Below are 26,358 nucleotides of genomic sequence, written 5' to 3'. Positions count from 1 at the left end.
TGAGTTCTTGAACCTCGCGCTCCTGGCTTTCCGAGCTGGTCTTTCTCTCCTTTCGCCCAGTCGTATAGTATTCCGACCATTTCATGGATAAACCTTTGCCGGCCACACGACCAGCTGACGACGGCTTACTGAACTTATCCTTGATTTTCGATACATTCAACGCCCTATTTAAAGTGGTGTCCCAAGGGGCAGTCGGGGACCCCGCGCTACTGCTTTCAGTTTCCTGCGGAAGGAACGTGAACCATTTAGAAATTTGGCTTCATTAATTAGAATGCAACCATATGGAGCTAATTACGCGGGGGTGTATTCCTTAGCAGAACAAGCTCAAGCGCCTTGGTCTTCGAATCTGTGGTAAGCTCCTTTGTTATCGGGTCCACCTTGTATCAGGCCCTGACATAGTTCCTGGTCTGCTTGTCACGGTATTTATCGAAGAGGGGCGGTAGGCCTTGCTCGGCACGCTCCACGTCCTCCTTGTCCCATATAGGTTCCGCCACTCTGTAACTGCCGGGACCGAGTTTGTGGACCCATAAGTTCAAGTCCCGCATTTCTTTCCCCCACTAACTTGATTCCGTGGATGCGTTGCTCTCGCACTTGATCTTGAACTCCCGGTAGTCAGATTCGCTGATCGAAGGATTTTTCTCCTTGATCTTCTCATAACTATCACCACGTAGAATCCTATGCATCACCGCGGCTCTCCAAGTAGACAGGGCCGTGCTCATCTTCATGAGGGCGGCATTGTTCACTTTATTCCCTGAGAGGCTTGTGTTTGCGAAGTCACAGGGGAACTTGTATCGTTCGTGCAGCTTCGTGAAGAGGAGATTGTGCAAATTCCCTCGGTCATGATGCCTTAGGTTCTCGGTGTTGATCGAGACGGTGCTCCGGAGAATGCACCCGAGTTGTCCCGCGTACCGACTGACTAATTCTTTGGGCGCCGTTGGATACCCACTGGAGGACACTTCAGTAAATTCCTCCTTGACGGTGCCGAGCACGTTCAGGCGCCGGTCCTTCCATTTCCTCTTCGGTTAGCTACCATTTGTGCGTGCGCTACCATCATCAGTGGTGGCATCCTCAGCGGCACCATCGGTGGTGTCATCCCTGACACCACTAGGGGTTGTGTAGTCGGGATCGATGTCTTCCGCGGCATCCTCATAGCGGTGAGGTTCTTCCTCCATTTCCTGGGAAAGCTCCCAGAATGCCTTACCCGAACTGACGGCCTCATCATTGTGGGCCATGTTCGCTCTAAATAGGAAAAAAGTTTGGTCAAAAAGTTGGTTATTGTCAAGGAACAAGATCTCTAAGTTGACCACATAACCTAATTCTCAAGGAATGTCGCCAAAAAGTTAGTTATTGTCAAGGAACAATTGAGAGATGTTTGTGATATTGCCTAGGTGTTTTGGGATGGAACCTGTTAGTGTGTTGTTGCTAAGGTCCAAGTCCCTTCCTAACCCCCTTCTTATTGTCTCCTCTCACTATCTCTCTCACACACATGGCAAGCAAGGGTGTCTGAGTATGCGAACGTATCCTTTGATGACACCATTCATCCTTTCGAATGGCATCATGCTATGCAGGAAGGTCGACCCGAGTTGGATGATATTCTCCATGATATGGACCAGTAGATGCACTATAACGTCGAAGAATGCGGGCGGGAAGTACATCTCAAGCTCGCATAGTATCACCATGATCTCTTCCTGTAGCCTTCTGAGTTGCCTCACGCCAACCGACTTCCGAGAGATTATGTCGAAAAAGTTGCATAGGCCAAATAGCATTTCACGGACGTGCGCTTCCATGATCCCACAGATTGCAACTGGAAGTATCTGTGTCATCAGGACGTGACAGTCGTGAGACTTCATCCCGCTGAACTTCTGCTTCGCTGAGTCTAGGTATCTGCTTATCTTCCCCGCGTAACCGTAAGGAAGTTTTACTCCTACGAGGCAGGTGAAAACTGCTCGATCTTCTCCTGACTTAGAGTGAAGCACGCGGGAGGGAAGTCATTTCCGATCTTCTTGGCCTTTTTGCCTTTGCGACGACTTTCCGTGTCCTTCGCCTCATCATCATCATCATCATCATCATCATCATCATCATTACACTACTAGGAAAATGCTTATAGATAGAAGTTTACCAGTAGCGAGTTTTTTTTACCCCATGCTACTAGTATGTACCAGTAGCGCTGTGTAGAAAACACGCTACTACTAACATATAGCAGCAGCGTTTGTTTGTTTGGGCCATGCTACTGTTACATGGGCCGCGGGGCAGCATCTGTAGCCCACTTAGCTGTAGTGTTTGTTCTGAAAGGGTGCTACAGCTGGGCCCGCGAGCGCCCCCGTACCCCCATCGTCTCACACAATCCCCTCCGCCCGACGACGACGCCGCCGCGGTTAGGGTTCGTCCCCGGCCGCCTCACCCCCGTCGATGGTGCTGTGCGCCGCCACCACGCGTGGTCGCCTCTCGCCTCCTCCGACGCTCCAGCCCCGTAAGTCCCCCTCTCGATCTCCTCCTCCCTGCGCGCGCCACAGTAGCTCCACTCGATCTCTCGGTTAGGGTTCATCATAGGGGCTCCAATCGATTTGCCGCGACGGCTCGTCATGTTTTGGGATTTAGGGATTGCTCACGGTCGTGCGATAGCTTCTTCCATGCCCCACGGTCGCGTACGCCGGTGACCAGTGCGAATCTTGGAGCAATCTATCTAGACTAGGCAGACTGTTACCTTGAAGGGATATCCATTCACTTGTTCAGATACCTACCTATCTAGTGCAAAGCAACAAGAATTCCATATCTGTAAAATGTGATAGTAATAATTCTTCTGTATCGCAAAAAGTGGGAGTACTCACATAGGGGAGAGAGTAGAGGATTTGGGTTGGTTGTTGCTGACATGATTTGGCATTGGATTGGGCTGGCTCATGTTTGATTTTTTGCTTTGTGGTTGGGCGGTTTCGACTTTTCTGATGTGATGTTATGGATATTGCTTCTATAGGAGTGTAAGTGCTCGGTTTGGGTTGTATCAAGTGCCCTTCTATAGGATGTTCTATAGGTGTTGTTCATGTGAGAGACAAGGCTACAAGGTCATGTTTATTTAGTGTGCTTTGTTGTGAGAAATCATCAAGATTTAGGATTACTGATAGGAAGGGGGTAGTTTATTTAGTGTGCTTTGTTGTGATTAACGAAGATGAGATGAGATCAAAGTATTGTTATGTTTTGCCATATATTTGTTTGTTACATCTCTAGATTATTGAGCTACTAGTATTGTTTAACCTTGTGTTTAGTGCAAATTTCATGCTGATAGCGACGCTTCATCTGAAGAGTTGGGGACATTAGTTTACTAGATTGCTAGCTTTATGATTGTTGGACTGAACTTTATGTTTAATTTTTAGTTGTTATTTTGCTTGCCATGTGAACTCTAGCTATGAAAACTTTATGTTTACTTTTTGGATCGTTAATCCTTTAATCATATTGCTTTAGGGAAATGGCGCCACCACCACCACCATGTCGATGGTGCAAGTCAAGGTGCGCCAGCAGCCTTGCAACTGGCACGTTGTTTGGCATCTACTTCGAGTCTAGTTTTCTTCATGCGGCGGTAATAAATTATATGAAACTAGTAACTACTATTTTGTTTTTAGTGTTATTGGCATTAATGCATCATGTATATATCATTTTGCTTTTTGTATACAGATCGTCCCATGCAATGTGAGGTCAGAATTCAACAATCTGACTGGAGACTCTGTGACCTTTGAGGCTCCTGGGGGCCCCTACACTATGGAGATCGAGAAAGGACGAAAGAGGACGCGGGTGGGAGGAGATGGATGGGTCCGTTTCATCGACAACATGCGTATCACCGATGGTGAGTTGATCAGTTTCTCCTTCAGAGCTGAAAGACCCAAGCTGGTCGTGATTTATATCAACAAAGCAGAAGATTATGAGGATGATGAGGATGATGACGACCCACTCGGTGATGCCATCGTAGCTCAAAGAATGAAGTTGAGCGAGGAGGAGGTGTGCAACCTATGGGACATCATTCCGCTACGTGCTGACTTCGTCGGGTGCCATTCATGACCCCCCTGACAAGTACCATGGTTGATCGGCATATGATGGTATGTTGCATTTACTGTAGTTTTTAGAGTAATTTGATGATATGCTTTATTGTTATACTTAGTGTAGAGTCCGATGATATATATGCTTAGTGAATCTTATATGCTTTATTATTATACTTAGTGTAGAGTCCGATCATATATATGCTTAGTGAATCTTATATGCTTAGTGAATCTTATATGTTTTATTGTTATACTTAGTGTAGAGTTTGATGATACATATGCTTAGTGAATCTTATATGCTTTATTGTTATACTTAGTGTAGAGTTCGATGATATATATACTTAGTGTAGATTCCGATGATATATATGCTTAGTGTAGAGTCCGATGATATATATGCTTTGTGTAGAATGTATGAGGCTACTTATTAATTGATATGTTTTTCTTATTCAAAAATTGCCAAAGAGCCTATCTGAGAGTTGTGGTATCAAGCCTGATGAAGAAGGCTCTGCTGGAATACGCCTTACCACAAGGGGCTCCGTCACCACTTGTGCGTACAGCATGGACACGGACGGTCGCACACACTTCAACTCGGGTGGGTGGAAGAGCTTCCTCATCGGCAAGAATCTTCATGTTGGACAAGCAATCCTAATTACTATCAGGAACATCCACCGCCCAGGCTTGAGGATGATGGTCGTCATCGACATCATCTAGAACTTCATATGCATGCGTGTGGCTGTTGAACCATATATATGCTAGTATGACTACCTAGTAGACTTATCAACTATGATCTATCCATGCATTGTTGACTACTATATGAGTTTGTGAGATTGTGTGGTTATATTAAATGTGGTACTGTCGTTAATGTTTGTGAGATGGTTCTGTGAACTTAGTTTATTTGCACTGGACTTGTCTTGATTTCCATGAATATTGCACCTGACTGCTTTTTTTTATTTTTTATTTCTATTTGCCTAGTAGTAGCATGGGGAGAAAATAGGGCGCTACTACTACGTGATGATAGTAGTAGCGCTGGTGGAGGAAGCAGCGCTACTAATAAGTATTTTAGCTGCAGCGCTTATTCAGAAACGCGCTAATGTTAAATAATAGTTGTAGCGCCCTAGCAGTAGCGCGGGTGCCCGCGCTACTGGTATGTAAAAAACCAGCGCCACTACTAAGCTTTTCTCTAGTAGTGTTAGCGTGAAGCTCCTCCCTGATGCCCATTGATTTCAAGTCTGCCCTTGCTTTCAGCCCATCTTTGGTCCTCTCTGGCATGTTGAGCAGGGTACCAAGCAGACTCTCGCACATGTTCTTCGTGATATGCATGACATCAAGGCTGTGAGGCACACGGAGGATCTTCCAGTACGGCAAGTCCCAAAAAACAGACCTCGTTTTCCATACCTTCAGTAGCGACTCTGGCGCCTTTCGCTTCTTTCCCGGCTCCAGGCACTCTTTCCAATTTTTAAACAGCTCGTCTATTTCCTCGCCACTCCTCATACGCGGGCGTCTTCGGGGTTCGATTTCACCATCAAACAGATCCTTGCGTTTTCTCCATGAGTCATCGTCGTGAAGCCACCTTCGATGTCTCATGAACACGGTTTTCGAAGACCCGGGATCTCTATCTAGCTGGCGATACGTTGTGTCATCCATGCACCTGACGCATCCAGAAAATTCATGGACCACCTGCCCCGTGACATATCCATAACCAAGATAGTCGTGCACCGTCGTGAGCAGTGCGGCTCTAATAGGGAAATATTCTTTTGCTGCAGCGTCCCACGTATTGGCTGGCGTTTTCCATAGCGTGTCTAGATCCTCTTTTAGTAGCCCCAGATACAGATTGATGTCATTTTCTGGTTGTTTCAGCCCTTCAATTAGCATACTCATGTGAATGTATTTCCTCTTCATGCACAACCAGGGGGGAAGGTTGTACATCCACACAAACACAGGCCAGGTGCTATGTGTGCTTCTCTGGCTGCCAAACGGATTGACTCTATCGGTGCTCGCGCCCAGCACGATGTTCCTTGGATCGTCCCCAAATTCTGGGTGTTCGAAGTTCAATGCTTGCCACTGGCTCGCATCCTTAGGGTGACTCAGCATCTTGTCTTTTTTATTTATCTCCGAATCATTTCCGTCATCTTCTCGCTTCTTCTCCTCCCTATCCGCGTGCCAATGCAGGAGCTTTGCTACCTTAGGGTCCGCGAAATACCACTGCAGACGAGGAGTGATCGGAAAGTACCACACCACTTTTCGAGGAGCTTTCTTCCTCTTCTTGTATCGAGTGACGCCGCACACCGGACATATGGTAGACTCTGCGTGCTCGTCCCGATAAATGATGCAATCGTTCATGCACACATGGTATTTCACGTGCGGTAAATCCAGAGGACACACGATTTTCTTCACCTCCTCGAAACTGGTCGGGCACTTGTTTCCCAGAATGACATGTTCTCGTCGAAGCATGCGTCAGTCATTTTGTGTTTTACCTTCATCTCCAGAGCCATGAGCGTTACTTTTAGGCGGGTATCCTCGAGCCTGCATCCTTCATACAATTGAGTAACCGTGTCTATCTTCAGTTGATCCAGCTTGGCTTTCTCTCGGGCGGCAGCTCTTGCGTTATCCGTTTGCTTGAGAAGCAGCTCTTGAATATGAGGGTCCTGCACCCAGCCCATCGATGGTCCATCGTCGTCTGCTCCTGCATCTTCATCTTCATGATCATGCCCTTCGTCTGCTCCGGCATCTTCCTCATCATCATGTACGACATCTTCTACATGATGACTGTGTAGTGCATCTACTTCGTGATCATGTCCTGGAGATTCTTCGTCTTCTCACCCGCCCTCGCCGCGGTTGTCTTGCTGCCCTTCCTCATTTCTTGCCCGGCCCCCATGGACGACTTTATAATCATCTTCATCACCTTGCCACTGATAGCCATCCATGAAACCACGCAAGAGCAAGTGGTCCCGCACCTTTACGGAATCCGGGTCCATAAGGCTCTTCAGTTTGCATCTTCGACACAGACATCTTATCTCTGTCTCATTCTTTTAAAGCATCTCGGCCTTCGCGGAGCTCAAAAACCTATTCACGATGCCTTCGGTCATCATAAGGACCATGGTCGCCTGCGGGGTAGAGCAAAACGATATTTTACAACCAATTTTTTTTGGCATGACTTTGCCTAAAAATAGGACCAAAAAGAATGCATAGTGCCAAATTCTCGCCGAAACGGAAATGAATCAACATTCCGGCAAAATAGTGGCAACTATCGCATTTCAAATACCGGTACCTCCAAACACAAACATATGCAACACCACAAACATATGTAGATCTAGGGCATAAAAAGTGCATGTGCACGTTGTTGGAGGGAGAAAAAAGTAGATCTACAACATAAAGAAAGCTTTCCCCTTACTTACCTATCAAAAAAAAGAAATTTAACCACTTAATTTGGGTGAATCTATGATGCAAATGAGGTGAGTAGGAGGAGGCACTCGAGACAAGCTTGGAGGAGGAGATGGAGAGAATGAAGTGGGGAAAGTGAGTGTGGTAGGTGGCTGTCCAAAATATCTAGCTGCTCTCAGGTTACCAATGACGCACCACCTAACAATGCGTCATTAGTAACCCTGGTTACTAATGGCGCACCTGTTACGTGGTGCACCATTACTAGTTTTGCAAAAAAAAAATTGTTAGTAGTGGCGCGCCATGGTTGTGGTGCGCCATTATTACTAGTTTGAACTAGTAATGGCGTACTATACTCTGGTGCGTCATTACTAGTTTTGAAAAAAAAAAGTAAAATAAAATTGTTAGTAGTGACGCACAGAGTGTGTGGTGCGTCATTACTAGTTAAAACTAGTAATGGCGCACTATACCCTGGTGCGTCATTACTAGTTTTGGAAAAAAAAATGTTAGTGATGGCGCACCGTGGTTGTGGTGCGCCATTAGTGTTATGGACACTAATGGCGTACCTACACCTCATAGGTGGTGCGACATTAATGTTCATATTAGCTATAGCCCTTTTCCTAGTAGTGAGAGGACCTATCAAGTTTTATTGTATTTCTGTTAAGTGAGGATGTAAGCGTTATTTGATTAATAATGCAAGCCATGATACCATTCTCTCAAAAAAAATTGGACGTGACTCTTCATTGAAAATAGGATGATGTCACATAGGGTTACGAAAATGGCCTTTAATGGCCGAGCACCCTGCAGGCCGGAATCAATGCCGTCTGTGCTCGTTGCGGTCGATGCAAGCCATTAAGACGCGACCATATTTTCACCGTATTCGTGCCAAAATCCGCTGCCGAGCCTCCATATTTGCTATTTAAATAAACCTTGCGGGCACACGTACACGAGCAGGTACATCAGTGCAGCACAGCATCTAGTCAAACACTCATGTACACGGCACCGGAGTTGACCCGTTAAGATGTGCGACGACAGGGAGCCGTTTGAGTCGAACGTTGAGGATCCTACCGTTGCCTTGGTCTGGCCGGCTATTTATAGGAGAGGTGGCTCTCCATCGCAGCCGCACCCTGCCCAAACAAGTTCGACATGGCTTCGTCTTCATCCTTAGTTCGTTCCAGGCAAAGGCTTCAGCACTTGCCGCTCATTATGTGCCCGGACTGCGGCGAGGTTCAGGTGGAGACCAACATCAGTCAAAAAGAAAGCGAAAACTAGGGCAAGCGTTTCTACAAGTGCCCGATCGACACTGTAAGCTTCATTTTCTTTCTTAGATTCATCCTTTTTGAATTTGCAAGCGGGCTCGTCTCCAAAGCCAACTCTGATCGCCATGGCAAATTCTTTGTTTTTCGTTCATTGTGTTCTTGCGCAGGGCCCCGACAAATGTGGCTGGTTCAAGTGGGAGGAAGCATACGCAGCCATCCTCAGGAGACGTCAAGCAGCTGCGCTGCGTGCGCAGAACGCCCCAAGGCAGCAAGTCGCCAACTATGGGTACCAGGCACATGCATGTTTCTCAACCATACATGCCCAACCATCCTCGAATTCTTTCTCACTAACCATGTGATGCACCATCTTGTTGAACTCGTGTTTGAACTGGCTACCCTTGCCTAGCAGTGGCCCAAGGCACTCTTTTGCTTTCTTCAGCACATGTCATTTGCACCACCGATGTGTTATATGCGGCATGACATCTTGTATGGCAACCTCCATTGCACGAGCTTGGTCTGAAAAACAATAATTCACTGTCAGCATATTCCAGGATGAAAACATTTTCAGAGCAATCCTAAAAGGAAAGATCATCAGCACTAAATAGATGAGATCATTTTTTTTTAATTTACCTGTGAGGATTGTGCGTGGTTGTGGCGCTCCTATCATCTGAAAGAACTCTGTGAATATCCACTTGAAAGTGTCAATTTTCTCATCGCTCGTCAGCACCCCTCCAAATATAATGCTTTGGAAGTGATTGTTGACACCAACGAAGAGGCCAAATGGCATGTCGTACAGATTAGTTTTGTATGTCGTATCAAACGTGACAGCATCTCCAAAACACTTAAATTGCTCAATGATTCTCCCTGTTGTCCACATCAAAGTCTTGACTCAACCATCACTATCAACTTGCACACTGTACTTGAACTCAGGATCTTCAGCCCGCATTGCGTTGAACACCTCTATTATTTTGTAGCATCATTTTCCGACTGCTCTCTATTAAGTTTTCCACACAGAGTTTTGAGAGATCTCTTTGTGAATGGCACCTCCTTCACAGATCCAAAAAAACTGCCAACCACACTATAAACCTTGCTCAGGCTTATATTGTTTTCTCTTAGCTGTTTCACCAAGTCTCTGGTGTATCTATCTATGTGCATGTGCGATTTCTAGTGCAGCTTCTCCATACAGTTAACTGAGACTGCATGGTTGTGGTCTGCTTTGTGTTCGCATATGTACCACCCTTTATCATCCGATCTAAGAACTCGCATCAACCAGGGCACCCACACCTCGTCGAGCGGTTGTTCGACTGCAATGGCTTGCCCTGCATAGGTTTTCGATGTGTTATGAGAGCATACAAATTTGAAAGAGCAGCTGCGGGGAAACATTTGTGTTGTCTGAATTATTGAATCATCCTCACCGCACACGTGCATACAAACTCCTGCATGCACTTTATCCGATGGATGTTCAACCTGCTTTTGGCATACCTAACGCCAAACCCCATCTCCCAGGAATATAGGTTCTAAAACTCATATGCCTCTTCAACCATGTCAAAGCTAGTTCCGAGCGCTGGGTTAACAACCGTGCCAAGCTTGCTGTCTGATAAGCTCTCATTGAAGCCTCGAGGGCAGGGACTCTGCTTGGGTTGGCATCCCTCTCTTCTTGCGCGTTGCCAATCCTGACACTGCATCCCCCCCCCCCCCCCCCCCCTCCCCCACAAAAATGGTGTTAAATATACTATCTACTTGAACAGACCGATTTCTAACAGTCGTTTTTCTGATAAAACAATCTTTATCATTTGATACAGAAATCAGTAAAAGTTGATCTAGCTGAACGAAGTCTGAATGTAACAATCATGTTTCCGAGCTAGCAAGAATGCTTACACGAGGTGAAATAAAAGGATTATTGTTTATACATGGGGGTGAACTCTGTATATGTGTTTTCTCTTGTCACAGGCGTTCCAATTTCTGGTCCTACAGCCAAAAGCGATGTCGTGGAGGTACAATTTCTGTTCTAGCTGCAAATAAACAACATATGAGTGTGTGTTTCTTACTGTCGAGTCCAACAGGAGGCCTTTGATTTGTCGGCTCAGAAAACTTCCTCTGTATGTGTATCTAGCACGCACCCGAGGCCCACGTATAACTCTGGCACAGCAGCCCACGGCACTGATGTATTTCAACTTAGCAGCTACTGTATACATCTGACAAAAAAAGCGTGCACGCATCGCAGGGCTCTACTGCACGGCGCCAGATTCCGGCCTGCAGGGTTACTACTATAAAAACAGTGCATATATCTAACCATATAACGTATTAATAACGTATTAATATTTTCCAAGGGGGCAAAGCCCCCCCCCCCCCCCCCCCCAAAAAAAAAAAAGAGGACAAATCATCGCATATTTGCCAAGTGTGCTCTGTTTGATGGACTGCGCCGCGCTCCTGCCGTATTTGGTGACATGCACTGCTATGCCAGCTGAGAGGCAAATGAAGATGGCCAAAATGAAGCAGATGACCGCGATGGCTGGAACGAGCAGTCCGTCGTGGTCCTGATGGGCAACCATCATAACTTCACGCTTCCCTGCGGACGAGCTGTAACCGTGGCAGAGGCCGGCGTGGCAGCGGCGGCAGAGATCGGGCTTAGGGCGGCAGCGGAAGCCATATGACCGATCTGGGTTGATACCATGTTAAACTTAGGGTTTGGGAAACTGCTCGACACCCGTAATGGGTGTACCTATCTCATATATATAAAGGGATACACGGAGTTTACAATACAATATAGAAGACATATACAGAAGCCAGGTATAAATACATACAATCTAACAATGGCTGCCGAGTTGGAGGCCATGGCATGAGGTTTCTAAATGTTGTTTCCGTACCTAGATGATAGGAGAAGCGGTTGGCTCTGTATACCAGGTACAAGATTGAAGTGTTCCTACTATTCAACAAGGAGAGCCGTGTGGTATTTATTGATCAAACACGATAGCCGGTTGTTTACAGGATATTAGGTTTAATCTTGATTCATGTATCTGCATATTTAGTTTGCTTTTGTTATGCATGTTGCATAGGTTAGAGAGTAGCTAGTCCGGTGAAGTTTCAGCGGAGGCATGCGGAGACCGCGAGATGCCGGGCTGCTGTGTGATACGGCGAGATGCCGGGCTGCCGATGACGGCGTGAAGGCGCGGTGCCGTGTGATACGGCGCAAGGCTTGATGCCGGGGTGGTATAGCCGTGGGAAGCGGCGAGACGCGTGCAGGATGAAGCCAAACCGGCTGGCTGGATAGATCAAGTTGGAGCCAGGAGAATTGGTCAGGTTGCATGCAGTCGGTTAGTTGAACGGCTTGGGGACGTGCATGTAGTGCATGTAGCTAGGGATTAGTTAGTGGTGCGTGCGTGGGTTAGTGGCCGGTGTGGCCGTGGCTGTGTGTGCGCGTGAGTCTCTATATAAGAGATGTAAAGCTTGTTGTTTGAGTTGAGGCCGTAAGGGCTGAGGGAAAAAAGATGTAGCATATGTGTGTCTCACCGGGAGAACAAAGCAAAGCTGGTTCCTCCACGGTGAGGTGTGTGTGTGTGTAGAGTTTCATGTGTATGTGTGTGTTCTTGTGTTCTTGAGAGAAAAAGATAGAGAGAAACCACAAGAGAGTTTTGTGAGGGAGCTCGAGGTAGAAGAAGAAGCGGCGCTGCGAGGAGGCGGCGCCAACACAGGATACATATGTTTATAGTAAACATATGCTACTTAATTAAGGTTGTTAGTTCTCATCTTAAAATCACATGCGTTCGGAAGAGAGGGAGATATTGAGGTTACATTTTACAGTGTAAACACCCATGTCTATTAACACCTGGATGAAAGGAGAGCAGTGAACGAGATCCGGTGAATCCAAATTTTTTGAAGCGGGATAGGGTACCGCGGTAGGGGCGGTGATGTTTGTCAGAAACCTTGAACTTTGCATTCAAAGACTAGGATAGGGCTCCAGTTGGACTTGCTCTTGTACTACATGACCGCAGATCATTTCAATTCACCAGCGGCAGAGATGGCGGCGGAGACCAAGTGGCAGGAGTCGCCATGGCTCCATGTGCTGAAAGTGAAGCTAGAGCTTTCTTCCTTTCTTTACTATGCCCATCACTGAGAAATAGGGCACGCTTGATAGAGGTGGGAATGGGGAAAAAGAGGCTCAAGATTCTTCAAATTTTTGTTGTGAGGGGTCCAACAAACACTTCAATTTTGACTTCTCAAATTCATATGCCAGCATTTGAGTCATCTCAAAATATTCTCTCCCATTTTACCGCACGGTTTCGACGAAATCCTCAAACTTTTATTAATTTCATGTAACTGTTGAAATTTGTAATTTCTATCTTTTTGTAATCATTGTCTTCTTTAGTGTAATCCCAATGTCTCTAAAGGCTATGTTTTTTAATGGTCATATTTTCTATGCTTATACTTGCAATGACCTCTTTTTTTGTTCTATGTACGGCCAAAGTTCTAAGAGACATATTTGCAACGGCCATATATTATTCCATTCTATTTCTATACATACATGAGAAGAGTAAGCTTGCAGACCTAGACCGTGCGACAAATTAATAAATGGTCGTCGATCTTTACCTACTGATAGCCTCGCACCACCTTTAGCACCCAAAATCCTACCGTCGATCTTTGTAATTACTAGTATCTTTATGTCAATAACTATGTCTCTAACAACTATGCTTTTGGATGGCTAAATTTCCAACGATCATAGTATTTGCAGAGGTTTTATATTTGCAGCAGCCATAATATTTCCCTAGAAGAGAGCCAGGATCAATTTCGGGTTGCCGTGGGAGGGAGGTAGCTGCCGAGTACCTCTCTGGGTCTAGACGAAAGTCGCGCGGTGGAGGAAATCTATTGAGTCCTCGATCTTTACTGCAAAGTGGGATTGATTCAGTTGGAGCTGTGGTTTTGGTCATTGTCCTCGCATTTTAAATTTGAAGTGTGAGATAGGAGGATTTCCTACACTCGTTTTTCTTTGATGTAAGAAATAAAAAAAGAATTACTGCTTGTGTGGTTTATGTCCCTTGGGCTCTGATTCTGGGCTCTGAGGCTGTCGATGACAAACCGATAAAGGACATTTGAACCCACAAAGGCTCGACTATTTTTTGAGAAATAGTCTTGTACCTACTCTTGATAATCTTTGCCAGGATATTTGTATTGTGAGACCCATGTGCCCTAGACTACTCTACCAACATATTTAGACGTCTAGATGCAACTACTTATAACCATGTTATAAGACATTCCATGATATAATTTACTTAAATACTCTAAGTTACGGTTCATATGAAGAAAAAAATATTTCTAGTATAGAGCATTTTTTAATGAAAAATATTATTTGGTGCTAATAGATAGCATAGTATGAATCAATAACATGTATCTTAACAAACAAAACTAATTTAAACCAACAAACAATAATAATGGTAATAATTTTCTATCAAAATATGTATTAATAAGAATTTGACATGTATTTATTTAGTGGTAAGAAAAATAAAAATGTTTAGTATAAAAATTTAGTTCCAACATATTTCAAACCAGTGCCCCCTGATGGGGATCGGGATTGGAACGATAATCCACGTCACATTTAAGGATGAGATTAGGTTGGTTCGGAGTAGGAAGTGAATTAGGCCGGCCTCGATCGTCCAACGGCTGTGTCTCACGTGCGGGCCCAGTCAAAGGCTGGCCTGCATGTTTGTGCTCCCAAACCCCTTTAAAGTAAGACATCATTTTAGAGTTGAGAAAAGAAATGGCATGAGCATACCTTCTCCGGCTCCTGCAATTTTGCTATCTTCTCTGTCTTACACTCGATCTCTTTGGTCGTGGCGTCCAGTTCCACCCTGAGCCTCTGATTCTGCTCCTCCAGATCCTCACAGTTCAAGTCTGGTATCATCTCTTCGGATATGATTCTCAACTCTGGAAACAATATTTGCGTAAATGATCACATCAGTATGGAGCTCAGAATCACTAATAACGACCAATCAAATCCATGGATGAGCCGACGATGATGGATTATTTACGGGCGAGCTCGTCGGTGATGTAGCTCGTGTCCTGCTCCGCCGCCCGCACCGCCCCGGCCGCCTCCTCACACCTGGCCTCTAGAAGCCTCACCCTCGACTCGTACTCCCAGGCGATGGCGCCCTCGGCTCTCTTCACCCCGGCCACCAGAAAAGTCCCCGCAGCGTCCTCACCGCCTAGGTCCAGGAAGCGGTGGTCGGGCTCAGGCGGCTCCACTTCCTGGGATGGGTGATGCTGCGCGTGGGAGGCCAGCGCGCTCCTGGGTCTCAAGTAGTAACGGATGTGTCCCCTTTGTGCTACTCCGGAGACGGGGACACACATCTTCTTGCCGTGCACAACAAGAGTTTTTTGGAGTTCTGCCCGTGAGGCTCCGTGGCCCGACTGAGAGGCCCTAGAGCTCGCCGTTTTGTGTCACACGGAAATTTGACGCATTTTGGTTGTTGGTGTCTGAGATGGAAAAATAAATCAATATGCTATCGTAGAAACGCAAAACGGCCCTTCCCAAGCAAACAAATATGTAAGCACAAGTCCCTGTTAGCCCAGGTAGTCTGGTCTTGCGCACGTTTGAGAAATCGAAATCACCTCGAAATTGAAATCGCCGTGTAACGGTGAAGACTGAGCAAGACTGAGCACAATACAATTGCATCAATCAGATTTCAGTTGTTTGTTCTGACTCGATTTAAACATGTCTTAGTAGATTTGTTGTAGGAGCAAATTGTTGTACGTGTGCTTGATGATAATTAATATATGTCAAAAGTTGCAATATTTTGTGTGGAAGTTATATGTCAAAGTTGCAGAACTGAAACGGCAGTTGATGCTAGTTACTACTCCCTCCGTTTCTAAATATAAGACCTTTTAGACATTTCAATATGAGCTACATACAAATGTATATAGACATATTTTAGAGTATAGATTCACTCATTTGCTCCGTTTCTAAATATAAGACCTTTTAGACATTTCAATATGAGCTACATACAAATGTATATAGACATATTTTAGAGTATAGATTCACTCATTTGCTCCGTATGTAATTCACATTGGGACCTCTGAAAAGCCTTATATTTAAGAAGGGGGGGAAGGGAGGGAGTATATGTCAAAATATGACTACTCGAGGAGGGAGCTTCAGTTTTTCTTGAACCAGAAGGCATTTACAATGACACCAAGGATACACCAGTACAGGATTGGCTTGGCAGTCAGCACAGCTCCAAAAGCATATGCGCAAACAACAAGCTAAAACCCATTCCTACACCAGCAAGAACTCCACCGTCCCTCTGCTCACTGCGCTGGATGGAGCTGCTCGTCTCTACCGCTGCCCGTGCGACGCGTGCCGGCAGACCTTTCCCGCAATGGCGTCGGGAGAAGCGGGCCTTGCTTCGGCAGCAGAATTCCACTATTCGAGCGTATCAGATCACCCGGGGCTCGCCCCAATATTCCTGGGCCAGGGTGGGGGGCTCTCAGAGGCAACCGGACGGATAACCCATAGCCGTATCCTGAAGGGACGATCCTAAAGGGCCACCATGGCTTGCACGCAAACTGCGCGCCACCACTAGACTGGATGCCCAGGAACCGACAATGTCGAACGGGACGCATAACCGTGGCAACACGAGCAGTGCTGGGCGTAGCATTAGCTTGGTGCGCCGGTTCCTCATGGCGCGCAGCACGCTTAGTCCTCTCTTGTTGGATCCCACGTCTGCCCTCCGGGCTAAGATCCCTCTTGCCGCGTCTCAGACGAGGCCTGCTGACCAGATCGTCGGGGCTAAGGCGCCCAAACAGGCGGGTCTTGAGCTTCGACGCGTCGATGTGGCCCTTCATGAAATCTGTCAGGTTCGAAGCGCAAACTACAAGGCATGTGCAGATCTTCTGCATCTGCGTCTTCCCTACCGCCCTCGCAAAGTTCTGCGACCGGTCCAAGAAGTCTTCAACCTATACGATGAGAAAGACCAGAGAAATAATAATGATAATGGGCACAATGTGTCTGGATGGCATTCTGTTACCTATTAGCAGTACTAGTCAATGTGCAGAATACCTACACTTAGATTACCAACTCCTTTCTTCCAGGTCTTGGAGATCCACGATGCTTCAAAATTGCTAGCGCAGAGCCCGTGCTCCCATAAACTCTCCACTGATAGTAGCTGCAGGGCGATAATATAATCCAAAACAGCTGAAGTAAATGTGTTGTTGTAAGGCATTATTTAAGTATGATGAACATAACTTACACAGCAAAAATGAATATAATAGAATGGAAAGTGAATATAAAAATTACTCGCCTTATTCATCAGTGTTACAAAAAGTTCAGCTACCGATTCTTTATTTGTGCTCCCAAACCCCTTAAAGAGCGAGATGTTCTTCTCAACACTTGCGAAATCTGAACCATCTGCAAGGGGCCAAAACAAGATAGTTATCTCATCATCCTTTCTGCGTAAAAAGATACAGCAGCTGAAGAAGAAAAGGTAACAAGACAGACCTTTTAACAAGGCAGAGAACGCGGGTAATATTGGAGGATGGCGGGTCTGCGCTGCCCATTGTAAAAGCAGTAAGAATCAGATAAACAAATCAAAGTAGTATTAAACACCTAGACTGCTGAGCTACCACTCACTAAGATGTTAGGAAAAGGAAATCCAAGTCCAGATATGCAGTGACTTGTCAACAGTCACTAGTCAAAACAAACCAGAGACTTGGGGTTTAATTACTTGTGATGTAATAATAGAACCTAAATAAAATGAATACATTCTTGGTACCTGCAGATGGAAAGCAACCAAGGAAATGATTGACATCGAGCTCATTGTCTGCGCTGTCGGGCTATTCACACCATGTATATTAGCCCAGGTCTTAACCTGCAGCATAAACAGAAAAACCAAGACCAGGAGTTACTGTTGTCACATAGCTTCAGAATAACCAACAACCATTGGTATGTTACCCCACCTAGGAAAATGATCAAATGAAGATACATTACCAAGTAACTTAGTATCTGAAACCTTTCATCAAGTGAAGAAATCAATTTGATAATCATCGATCTTGTCATGCCATCTTTGTTTTCAACCGTAATATCACACTCGATGCCAGTTCCCCGATCAATAACATTCACAATAGGCACCTTAGCACTTACAACAGGTAAAACTCCACAGTAAATTCCGTCCCCTGAAATTGAGAACATAAGGTTGTTTCCTTTATCTATACAAACTCTGAACAAACTATGGTAAAATAACATGGTATGACCAAAAACAAGCTATGCTGTCAAGGCCCAAACTGTAATTCATATTGCGATGTCCTTTTGTTTTTCCTCCTTTTATGAGATTTTGTGGCCACTTGAAGATTTGGTACGTACATATAAGCATTCTACAGAGTTTTCAGTATCAAGTTCTTTTCTCAATAAGAGTGGGTGATACTTGGCGTTGATGAAGATAAAACCACACAAGAATGCAGAGTGAAGAGCTTGAAAGTTTATAACCGATCAATGGACGCACAGGAGACTAGTTCAAAAAATGTTCAGCTTAAGGAAATAGTTACTTTGAAGGGAGTATAGAACTTTGGCGAATTTCCTGACAACTTTCATCTTTTTCTTGCGAGGACACTGATCCTCAATCTCTGCACTAAAGTTGACAGAGAGATCCAGGTCACTTTTAGGAGTAAATAAATCCATTGTGAATGACCCAAATGCCTGCACGACTGGAAACCCATTGTCGTTACCTGCAATGATTTGTTAAGAGGGGTCAAATCAGCATGCATGTAAGAGACAAATGGGCAAGCAATAATCAGAACAACACCTGCTAAGCTATACGGTGGAACATATTGATATGAATATCGGTCTGTGCTGATGTCACCCTAGAATATTTAAAATGCGAGCCTGTGACATTATCTATTTCTTAACAGCACCATATAGACTGTGCTTATGCACCTTTCTTTCTAACAGTGACAAGTGTTAAAAGTAAGCAAATTACAGTAACGAGTAACGAGAGCATTCGAAAAAACTCAAATACAAAGAGCATAACCGACGACGAATACTACTCTTATAGCAAGAGAGTAAAATTTATGATGACATTATCTTTCTCTTTCCTGCGAGCCAAGTTCAACATGCTATTCAGTTCAGTGACTACATTATTAGTAAGAAGGGGTAAAAATTATATCATCTCTTATAGTAGTACCAAAGATTCTGGTTGCCATCTTGCTGAAGACATCAACCAAGGCGTTCCGCTGCTCGTAGTCGGCGGGCTTGGGGCGCAGCACGGCATACACCTCGAGGAGCACATCGTTGAGAGCCGGAAGGCGGGCAGGGTCGACCGACATCGCGGCCAGCAGCTGCTCCTCGTTACGCTCCGCCTGGGCGCGTAAATCTGCGCAGGAACAGGCAGAAACGTTGGCAACGACGACGACGACGACGACGCGGGAGCGAAACCATAGAAATATCGCAAGACCATCGAAGCCCCATGCCCAAGGTCAGAAGTCAGATACAGGGAGAAAATCAATCTCCTCACCGCACATGACAATGGGTGGGTAGGGGGGCAAAAAATGTGCTGCTATGAAGTGAATTTTGCATCATCTTATCTTATGTAAAGAATGAATGAATGATATTATGAAGTTGAACTGAATTATAGCCCCATTATTAGGTACATAAAGGGAGGGATGAGGAATCCCATTAGGTAGAGAAGATTGTGGCAGGGAGGGAGGGAGGGAGGGGGAAAAGTATGTACCTTGTGAATCCCACACCCTCGAGGATGCCTCCTCCTCGCTGTCGCCGGACCTGCAGCCGCAGACGCATCAGAGATCTATCTATTTCTAATCTAATCTAATCTAATCTATCTAGGGGCGTAGAAGGGGGAGGAATCGTTCGCCGGAGGAAGGAGGGTGCAGGAATACGAACCCGCCGGAGCCGGAGCCGGAGCCGGAGTCGGAGTAGGAGGTCGCGTCGGATGCGTCGGAGAATGGCGGCGGCGGCGGCGGAGCGGCGGCAGGAGTGTCCATGGCTCGCCACTCCACTCGTGTGCTGGAAGTGAAGCTGGGGCCTCGCTTTTTATTTTTTTACTGCCCGTCGGTCACCGAGGTGTGGGGCCCGCTTGGCAGAGGTAGCAGAAGATAAAAAGAATCATTATAGCCGTGAGGTGTCCAACCAACTCTTCAAATTTGACTTGTCAATTTCTTTTTTCTTTTTTGCAAAAAAGGATCTCTATTATAAAGATTCACCGGAAATACAAGACACCTCAGACATAATACAAATCGCATCGAAATCCATGGACCACTAAAGGACCATTGTCGCCGCTATATTATGCCTGGTAGGTATGTATATGCATGAGAAGACTAATTTTGCATATGGCGCCCTCTGGACTAGGAAAAATATGGGTCGTCGATCTTTGCCTAGAAGATATAGTGAGGGTGAGTTTCGGGCGGCCACGAGAAAGAGGCATGCAGCGGGGGTTTGGTTTTTCCAAAGAATCTATTTGAGGTTTAGATGAAAGTCTGGACGATTAGTTGCATATTGTGCTTGTCACAGGAAAGGAAACTTTTATGTTGGTCCTTCAAAATCACTTGCAAAGTACAGTAGAACATACAAAAAAGATCCAAATGGTTTCCAGTTTTATAAACAAACAAGTAAATAGATCCTCCTGTGTAAATAGATCCAAATGAATGGTTTCCAATTTAACAAACAAACAAGTAAATGGATCCTCAGGCCCTCTTATGCAAATTGCTTGTGTGAAAAATGTCAGGCAACCAAGAATTATTCATCCTGACAAAGCGCGCTTATAGGACGATGTTCTTCTCCACCCAAACATGAATTCCATTTCATCTCAGCACGATTATTAGGACCATGTTATGTAAGGCATCAATAATTGTTTCGAGAGTGCTGAGCAATCTCACCAGGTCAACTTTGTTTGCAAGAAGAAGAAGAAGAAGAAAAAACCCATGAATAAAATCAGTGAAGACCACCCAAGAAACACATATACTCCCTCCGTTAGGAATTAGTTGTCTCGGAAATGGATATATCTAGAACTAAAATACGTCCAGATACATCCATTTCTGCGACAAGTAATTCCGAACGGAGGGAGTACTTACACTACATCAGAGGAGGGGGGAAACTGACACATTGGCGAGACCAAGGATTATACACACACCCACACCAACCAACCAACCAACCAATGTGTCCAAAAAAAATCGAACAATCATCATCATCATATCATAGTCCAGGTTATATTATCCTTTGCTGCAAGAGAAAGCTTCCATCGCCTTTCCTCTTCCTTTCCTCCTCGTATATTCTACGTACCATCTAGTTACATGATGAAGTAAGCTCGGATCACCTCAATAATGGGTGCGCGGCACAGCGGACACTTCCCTCCGCTTCGAACCAACTCGTTCGCGCATTTCGAGCACGTGCACATGTGCCCACATCTGCGCCACCCACGAAAATCATGCTCAGCACTACTGGATGATAATAATAACCAATCATAGGTTTCCACAGCTTGCACCCAAAAATAATGGATAGAAAACCAACCTGTACAGAAGAGAGTCGATCGGAGTATCACAGCATACACAGCAAGTGCCTTTCCTCACATTCATCCATTTCGATCCATCGTCGATGGTCTCCTTGGGTTCCCCTGAGACACCACGTACATCGGCATTCAGGGTACAATCGTCGTTTAAGTACAAGAGCAGACCCAGCATGCCCAGGCCATGTCTTCCTTTCTAAATTAGTAAATTAGCATAGGATCCACCATAAGGAAAACAGGAGTTACTAACCTTGCTCCCCAATGAAGCGATTCAAGGCCGCGGAAACTTCCTGCCTCACAGAACGTTGTAACTCAAGCTGCATATCCATGCAAGCTTCCAACATCCTTTGCATATGACCCATACCTTGCTGAAGTCTAGCCATATCAGCCCTCAAATCACTAATAGCCTCCCATTCCTGCAGAAGCAAACCACAAGAAACATTATATGCCTTTAGCTTTTGATATATAGCCTGCAAAACTGACCTAAAAAACTTAAAATGTTCTCGCATCAATCTTACAAAGAAGGGAAGTCACTGTAAATCCAATTATCTATAACAAAATAGTCCAAATTAAAGCTAACAAGAACCAAGCGGTGCTTGGCTGGCTAGAGCGTATGCCTGCAAGCTCACCCACCCGCATCCAAGGCGCAGCCTCTGCAGGTGCCTCGTTTCTACCTAAACAAAATGTACAGTCAAGGGAGGGAACTTCCCCCTTTAACCACGTTTTTAAATGCCAGCAAATAAAATAGTCCAAATTAATGCAAACGAGAACCAAGCAGGGCTCGGTTGGCTAGAGCGCACGCCTGTGAGCTCGCCCACCCATGTTCGAGGCAGGCCTCCGCAGGTGCCTCACTTCTACCTAAGTCTCAGTCCCCGCACTTCTCTCAATCATTTATCTCTGCCCAAGTCGGGCGTGAGGGGGTGGGGTGGGGTTAGATACATTATATCTCCTCTTCCTAACAAATTGGTATTTGGGATAGTTGGAACTTCCCCCTTTTACCACATTTTCTAATGCAGCAAAAGAAATTAAAAAGTGAATAAAACTGCGTGTAGTAATAAGAATGTCAAAGAGAATAGCTCACGATATCGGAACGGTTTATGTTCTGTCTCATCCAGTTGTTATGATGCAACTCCGAATGCCAAAGTGGTTGACGAGGAGGCATAGGTGGAGGTGGAATCACTAAGCGAGGCCTAACACTTGCAGCATCACGAAGAAGTTGATGTTCCTCGTCGTCATCGCCATGCTGCTGCTCTTCTTGACCTTGCTCCTGCGGGTCAGGTGCTGCTGCTGCTACCGCAGGTGTTCCTTGCAGATTCAAAGAGAGAGGACCACGACCTTGCCGTTCAACGTATGACCGGATAAGCCGGTCTAGGTTTTCACGGAAAGCGCTATCAAGAAGATTAGAAACACTCCTTCTGCAGAATTATTGAACAATGCATATATCAGCGTTAATTTAGACTACGTACGTACATACTGAATAATAAGTCGCTTTTGGTGCTGAGCTCCTCTTGGTACAAGAAAGAAAAGAAAGAAAAACCTGCTTAGAAGCTCCCTTAGTTCTGTGCTGTACACATTATCGTCATCACCAGGGGTAAATGTATTAACTCTTCTGATAAGCGTAGACTCCTGGTCAACGGGTTGCTCTGAATGATCGTCATGCCAGTTATGCGCACTCCCATTGGACTCATCGTCGTCATGCCACACTTCATTTACTTCTGGAAAATGACCGCCACTGTGCCACTCATCACGCACTTCTGCGGGATCATTACCCTCCCTGTTCCACTCTCCGCGTGCTTCTTGGAGATGATTATTGCCTTCAAGCGCTTCGGGGAGATGGTTACTGTCAAGCTGCTCTTCATGTGCTTCAGGAAGATTAGTATCACTAATTGTGGACTCATCACTTGTTTCCAGAAGATACGAGGCCCCTTGATGATCTCCGGCCTCTGTTGTCCTCTCATCAGACGATGATGAACTGCTGTCCGCAATTTCAATCCAGTTTCTTTCAGATCCTTCCCCAGTAGTAGTAATAGCATGGGAAAACTGATCCCAGTCTCTTCTTCTCTCCACCACCTCCAAATCTTCCTGCCAACCCTCCTCCTGACTATGAGGCTCGGACAATCCTTCGGCAATACTCGGAGCATTGCTTCCATAATCTGACCCTGTTGCTGCATCTCCAATCCGCTGAAGACCAACATTATCGTTTGCCTGTTGACGTGTGTCCTGGGTATCTTCAGAAGAAGCAGTACGGCTTGATTCAGAATGGTCAATGGTTGAGAGCTCAACAGTCTGAGCTGAAGATGAATCCGACCGGCTAGCTGCTTGACCTCGTACGAGATTCTCCAATCTGAAGGGGAACGCTTTTAGTTCACAGTAGAACATTCATGCAAGTACATTATAAGTGCAACGGCTAAATCGGTCCCCAACTCGCGTATGAGATTACAGCATTTCACTTCAGATGAAGAAAAAATTCACGCACTTCATTTAGATTGTATCTCCAGGTAACCATTATGAAACAGGACAAAAACAAAATTTGTGAGTTTAGCGAGTAAATGCTTGCTTAACATCATCGATTGCTCTGTTATTGGAACCTTGTCATTCATTTGGGCATCATATAAGCATCATTACTCCGACCATCATATGTTGATTGAGACTAATATCAGCAAAACGGAGCGTAAACAAAATGATCGAACTGTAGCGGTATCAGCATCAGTACAACTAACCACTAAGAATCATGCATGCATGGGCACTCCATATGTAAGATGGACCTCCTCCAACCAAAGCAACAGAATCAGGATGTTCCGACAATGACGCGTCAATCAGTAGTCCAAAAACTCAATAATTTCGCTTGCATAAATCCTTTCCAGGAAAATAAATGGAATGCTATTGCTGTTATCCACTAAGCATGGGCAGCAGCAGCAGCAAGGATAAAGAAGGGAGCTTGCTGACCTGAGGCCCGAGACGGGGTGGCGCTGCCGGAGCTGGCCGAGCTCCCTGGCGGCCACCGACGGCTGCCTCCTCTCCTCCTCCGGCAAGCCGCCGTTCCGCAGAAACCTTCCCCGGAGCAGCGCCTATGGTGGTTGGAAAAATCTCTAGTAAGAAATGAGCAATCGTGCTACAGCTAATGGAACAGTGCGCTGATGCGGCGACGCACGTGGATTCGGTTGCGGTGGGGGAAGCCGGAGACGGCGCGGCGGAGGGAGAGGCGCTGGAGCTCGGCGTGGCGGTCGGCGGCGAGGCGCATGACGAGCTCGAGCCTCGCCTGGCGGCCGCGGATCCGGGGGCCGGCCGCGGGGGACGGGGGCGGGTGCGGCGGGTCGTCAGCGCCCTGGTCGCGGTCGCGCGCGGCCTCCATCTGGACCTGGACCTGGACCCAGTCCCGGACGAGGCGCACCCGCTCGCGCTCGATCTCGCCGAGCCACCAGCCGGCGTCGGCGGGCGTGGCCGAGATCCGCGCGGGGTGGTCGTCGCTCCAGCGGCGCGCGGCGCGGCGCACGGCGTCTCCGTCGGCGCTGTCGGCGCCCGGGGAGCCCTCCCTGCTGCTGGATCCCTCCTCCCAGTCGCTCTCGCTCCGGGGCTCCGACGGCTCTCTGCGGGGGCGTCGGCGCGGCGCGGTCACGGGCGGCGGGGCGTCGGCCATCGGCGGCCGCGGCGAGGCATTGGGGTTTGGTCGGAGGGGACGGAGGCAACCAACGGAGGTGGGAGGTGGAGTCGAAGCAAGTCAAGCAACGATTTTGGTTGGACGGACGGAGCTGCACAAAAGACACGATTTTTCTCCCCTCTCCTTTCCTTTTTCATTTCATTTCCTTCCTTGGTAGGAGTATATGCAATGCAATAATGCTTCATTCAAAAGAAATGGCAATGTGGAGGGAAACCTAAAATATTGCAAAATCCATTATTGGTTGCCATTCATGTCCGCGGAAACAAAATTCATTTATTGTTTTCTCTGGGTGTCCACCACATTGACATCTTCATCGACAAGATTGCGATGAAGGGACCGATTACTCGATTAGCTGCCTGGTAGGTAGCTCCCCCGGCTACAAAATGCCTCCCACTATAACAGAAGCTAAATTTTAAAAAATTATAACAAAAACTACAAAATTTTCTACCCATGGCCGGATCCCAGCACATAAGAAGATGAAAATATGACATGTTTGTAGACCTCATGGCCTTGTTCCACCGTCTCACGTAACGGAACAATATAGTTCAAAGCATCCATGTGCAATCGTACGTTGATCATTCAATGTATAACGACATAGAAGATTTGTACTTTGTTGTTGTTGTTGTTGTTGTTGTTGTTGTTGTTGTTGTTCCTGCTGCTGCTGCTGCTGCTGTATCATAAAGCATTTCTATTTAAAATTGCGTTTACGTCATCAGTGGGCAAGAACTATTCTGACCAGAAAAGAAAAGGTACGCCATCGGTCATTAGTTTGAGAATGGCAAGAAAAAAGACAAATAGTTTTAACATATGGTCTTCCTTTTCCTTTTTTTTTCTTTTTGTATATGGAATGATTATTCAAAAGAAGAACTATGGAGGGAAACTTAAATGTTGCAAAATGAATTACTCCTTCGATCCATACTACTTGTCGCAGACTTAGTATAACCTTGTAGATTGGAGGGAGTATCGTTTTCCTTTATATCTTCTGAAAATGCATTATCATTTCCTTCGGTTGTTCATAGACGAGATTGCAAGGGAGAAATAATTACTCTCTTTTTTGCAAATAGAAACCAATTACGCAATTAGTTGGTAGTTAGCCAAGCAGTTTATTACTCCCTAAAAAATAGCTCCCTAGAATAAAACTACTGAAAAATGCATACTCGCGGTTGGGTCCCATAGACCTCACAACCGGGTCCCAGCTGAGTTCAAAGCATCCACGTGGAAAAGAACGCCTGGTCATTCGATGTATAACGGCATAAAAGATTTCTCCTACATTACTAATATTATACAAATTCTAAACCATTTCCGTTGCAAATTGCGTCGTCGGCGGGCAAGAATTGTTCTCGCATGAAAAGGGAAAGTGTGTATAGTGACTATATACAACAGTTGAAATACTATTTTCTCCTCGTGTACACCAAGGATTTGGCATACTTTAATAGCAACTTTGCTTAATCAACTATTTTCAGCCATAGATGGTGGTGGTGTAGGCAAGCAGTCGCTACTTTGAGGCCGACCTCTAACGAAAAAGAAACTAGTTTTATCAT

General features: G+C 45.9%; 1 protein-coding gene across 1 annotated transcript; it reads right to left on the bottom strand.

Moving 5' to 3' along the window:
• Positions 1-15,714: 15,714 nt before the first annotated feature.
• LOC123090478 (uncharacterized) lies at positions 15,715-24,920 on the bottom strand. Its single transcript, XM_044511780.1, has 16 exons — positions 24,311-24,920; positions 24,106-24,227; positions 22,697-23,503; positions 22,241-22,574; positions 21,410-21,575; positions 21,165-21,267; positions 20,948-21,061; positions 19,372-19,421; positions 18,826-19,014; positions 18,191-18,370; positions 17,637-17,821; positions 17,422-17,517; positions 17,148-17,193; positions 16,951-17,057; positions 16,714-16,815; positions 15,715-16,606 (listed from the first exon to the last, which is right to left on the bottom strand). The coding sequence occupies exons 1-16, from the start codon at positions 24,794-24,796 to the stop codon at positions 15,959-15,961; spliced, it is 3,735 nt and encodes a 1,244-aa protein (XP_044367715.1). The 5' UTR covers positions 24,797-24,920; the 3' UTR covers positions 15,715-15,958.
• Between the last annotated feature and the right edge of the window lie 1,438 nt (positions 24,921-26,358).

Source organism: Triticum aestivum, chromosome 4B (genome assembly GCF_018294505.1).
Source record: "Triticum aestivum cultivar Chinese Spring chromosome 4B, IWGSC CS RefSeq v2.1, whole genome shotgun sequence".
Lineage (NCBI taxonomy): Eukaryota > Viridiplantae > Streptophyta > Magnoliopsida > Poales > Poaceae > Triticum > Triticum aestivum.
The sequence above is the reverse complement of the archived record's forward strand: the minus strand, read 5'-3'. Positions and strand labels throughout refer to the sequence as shown.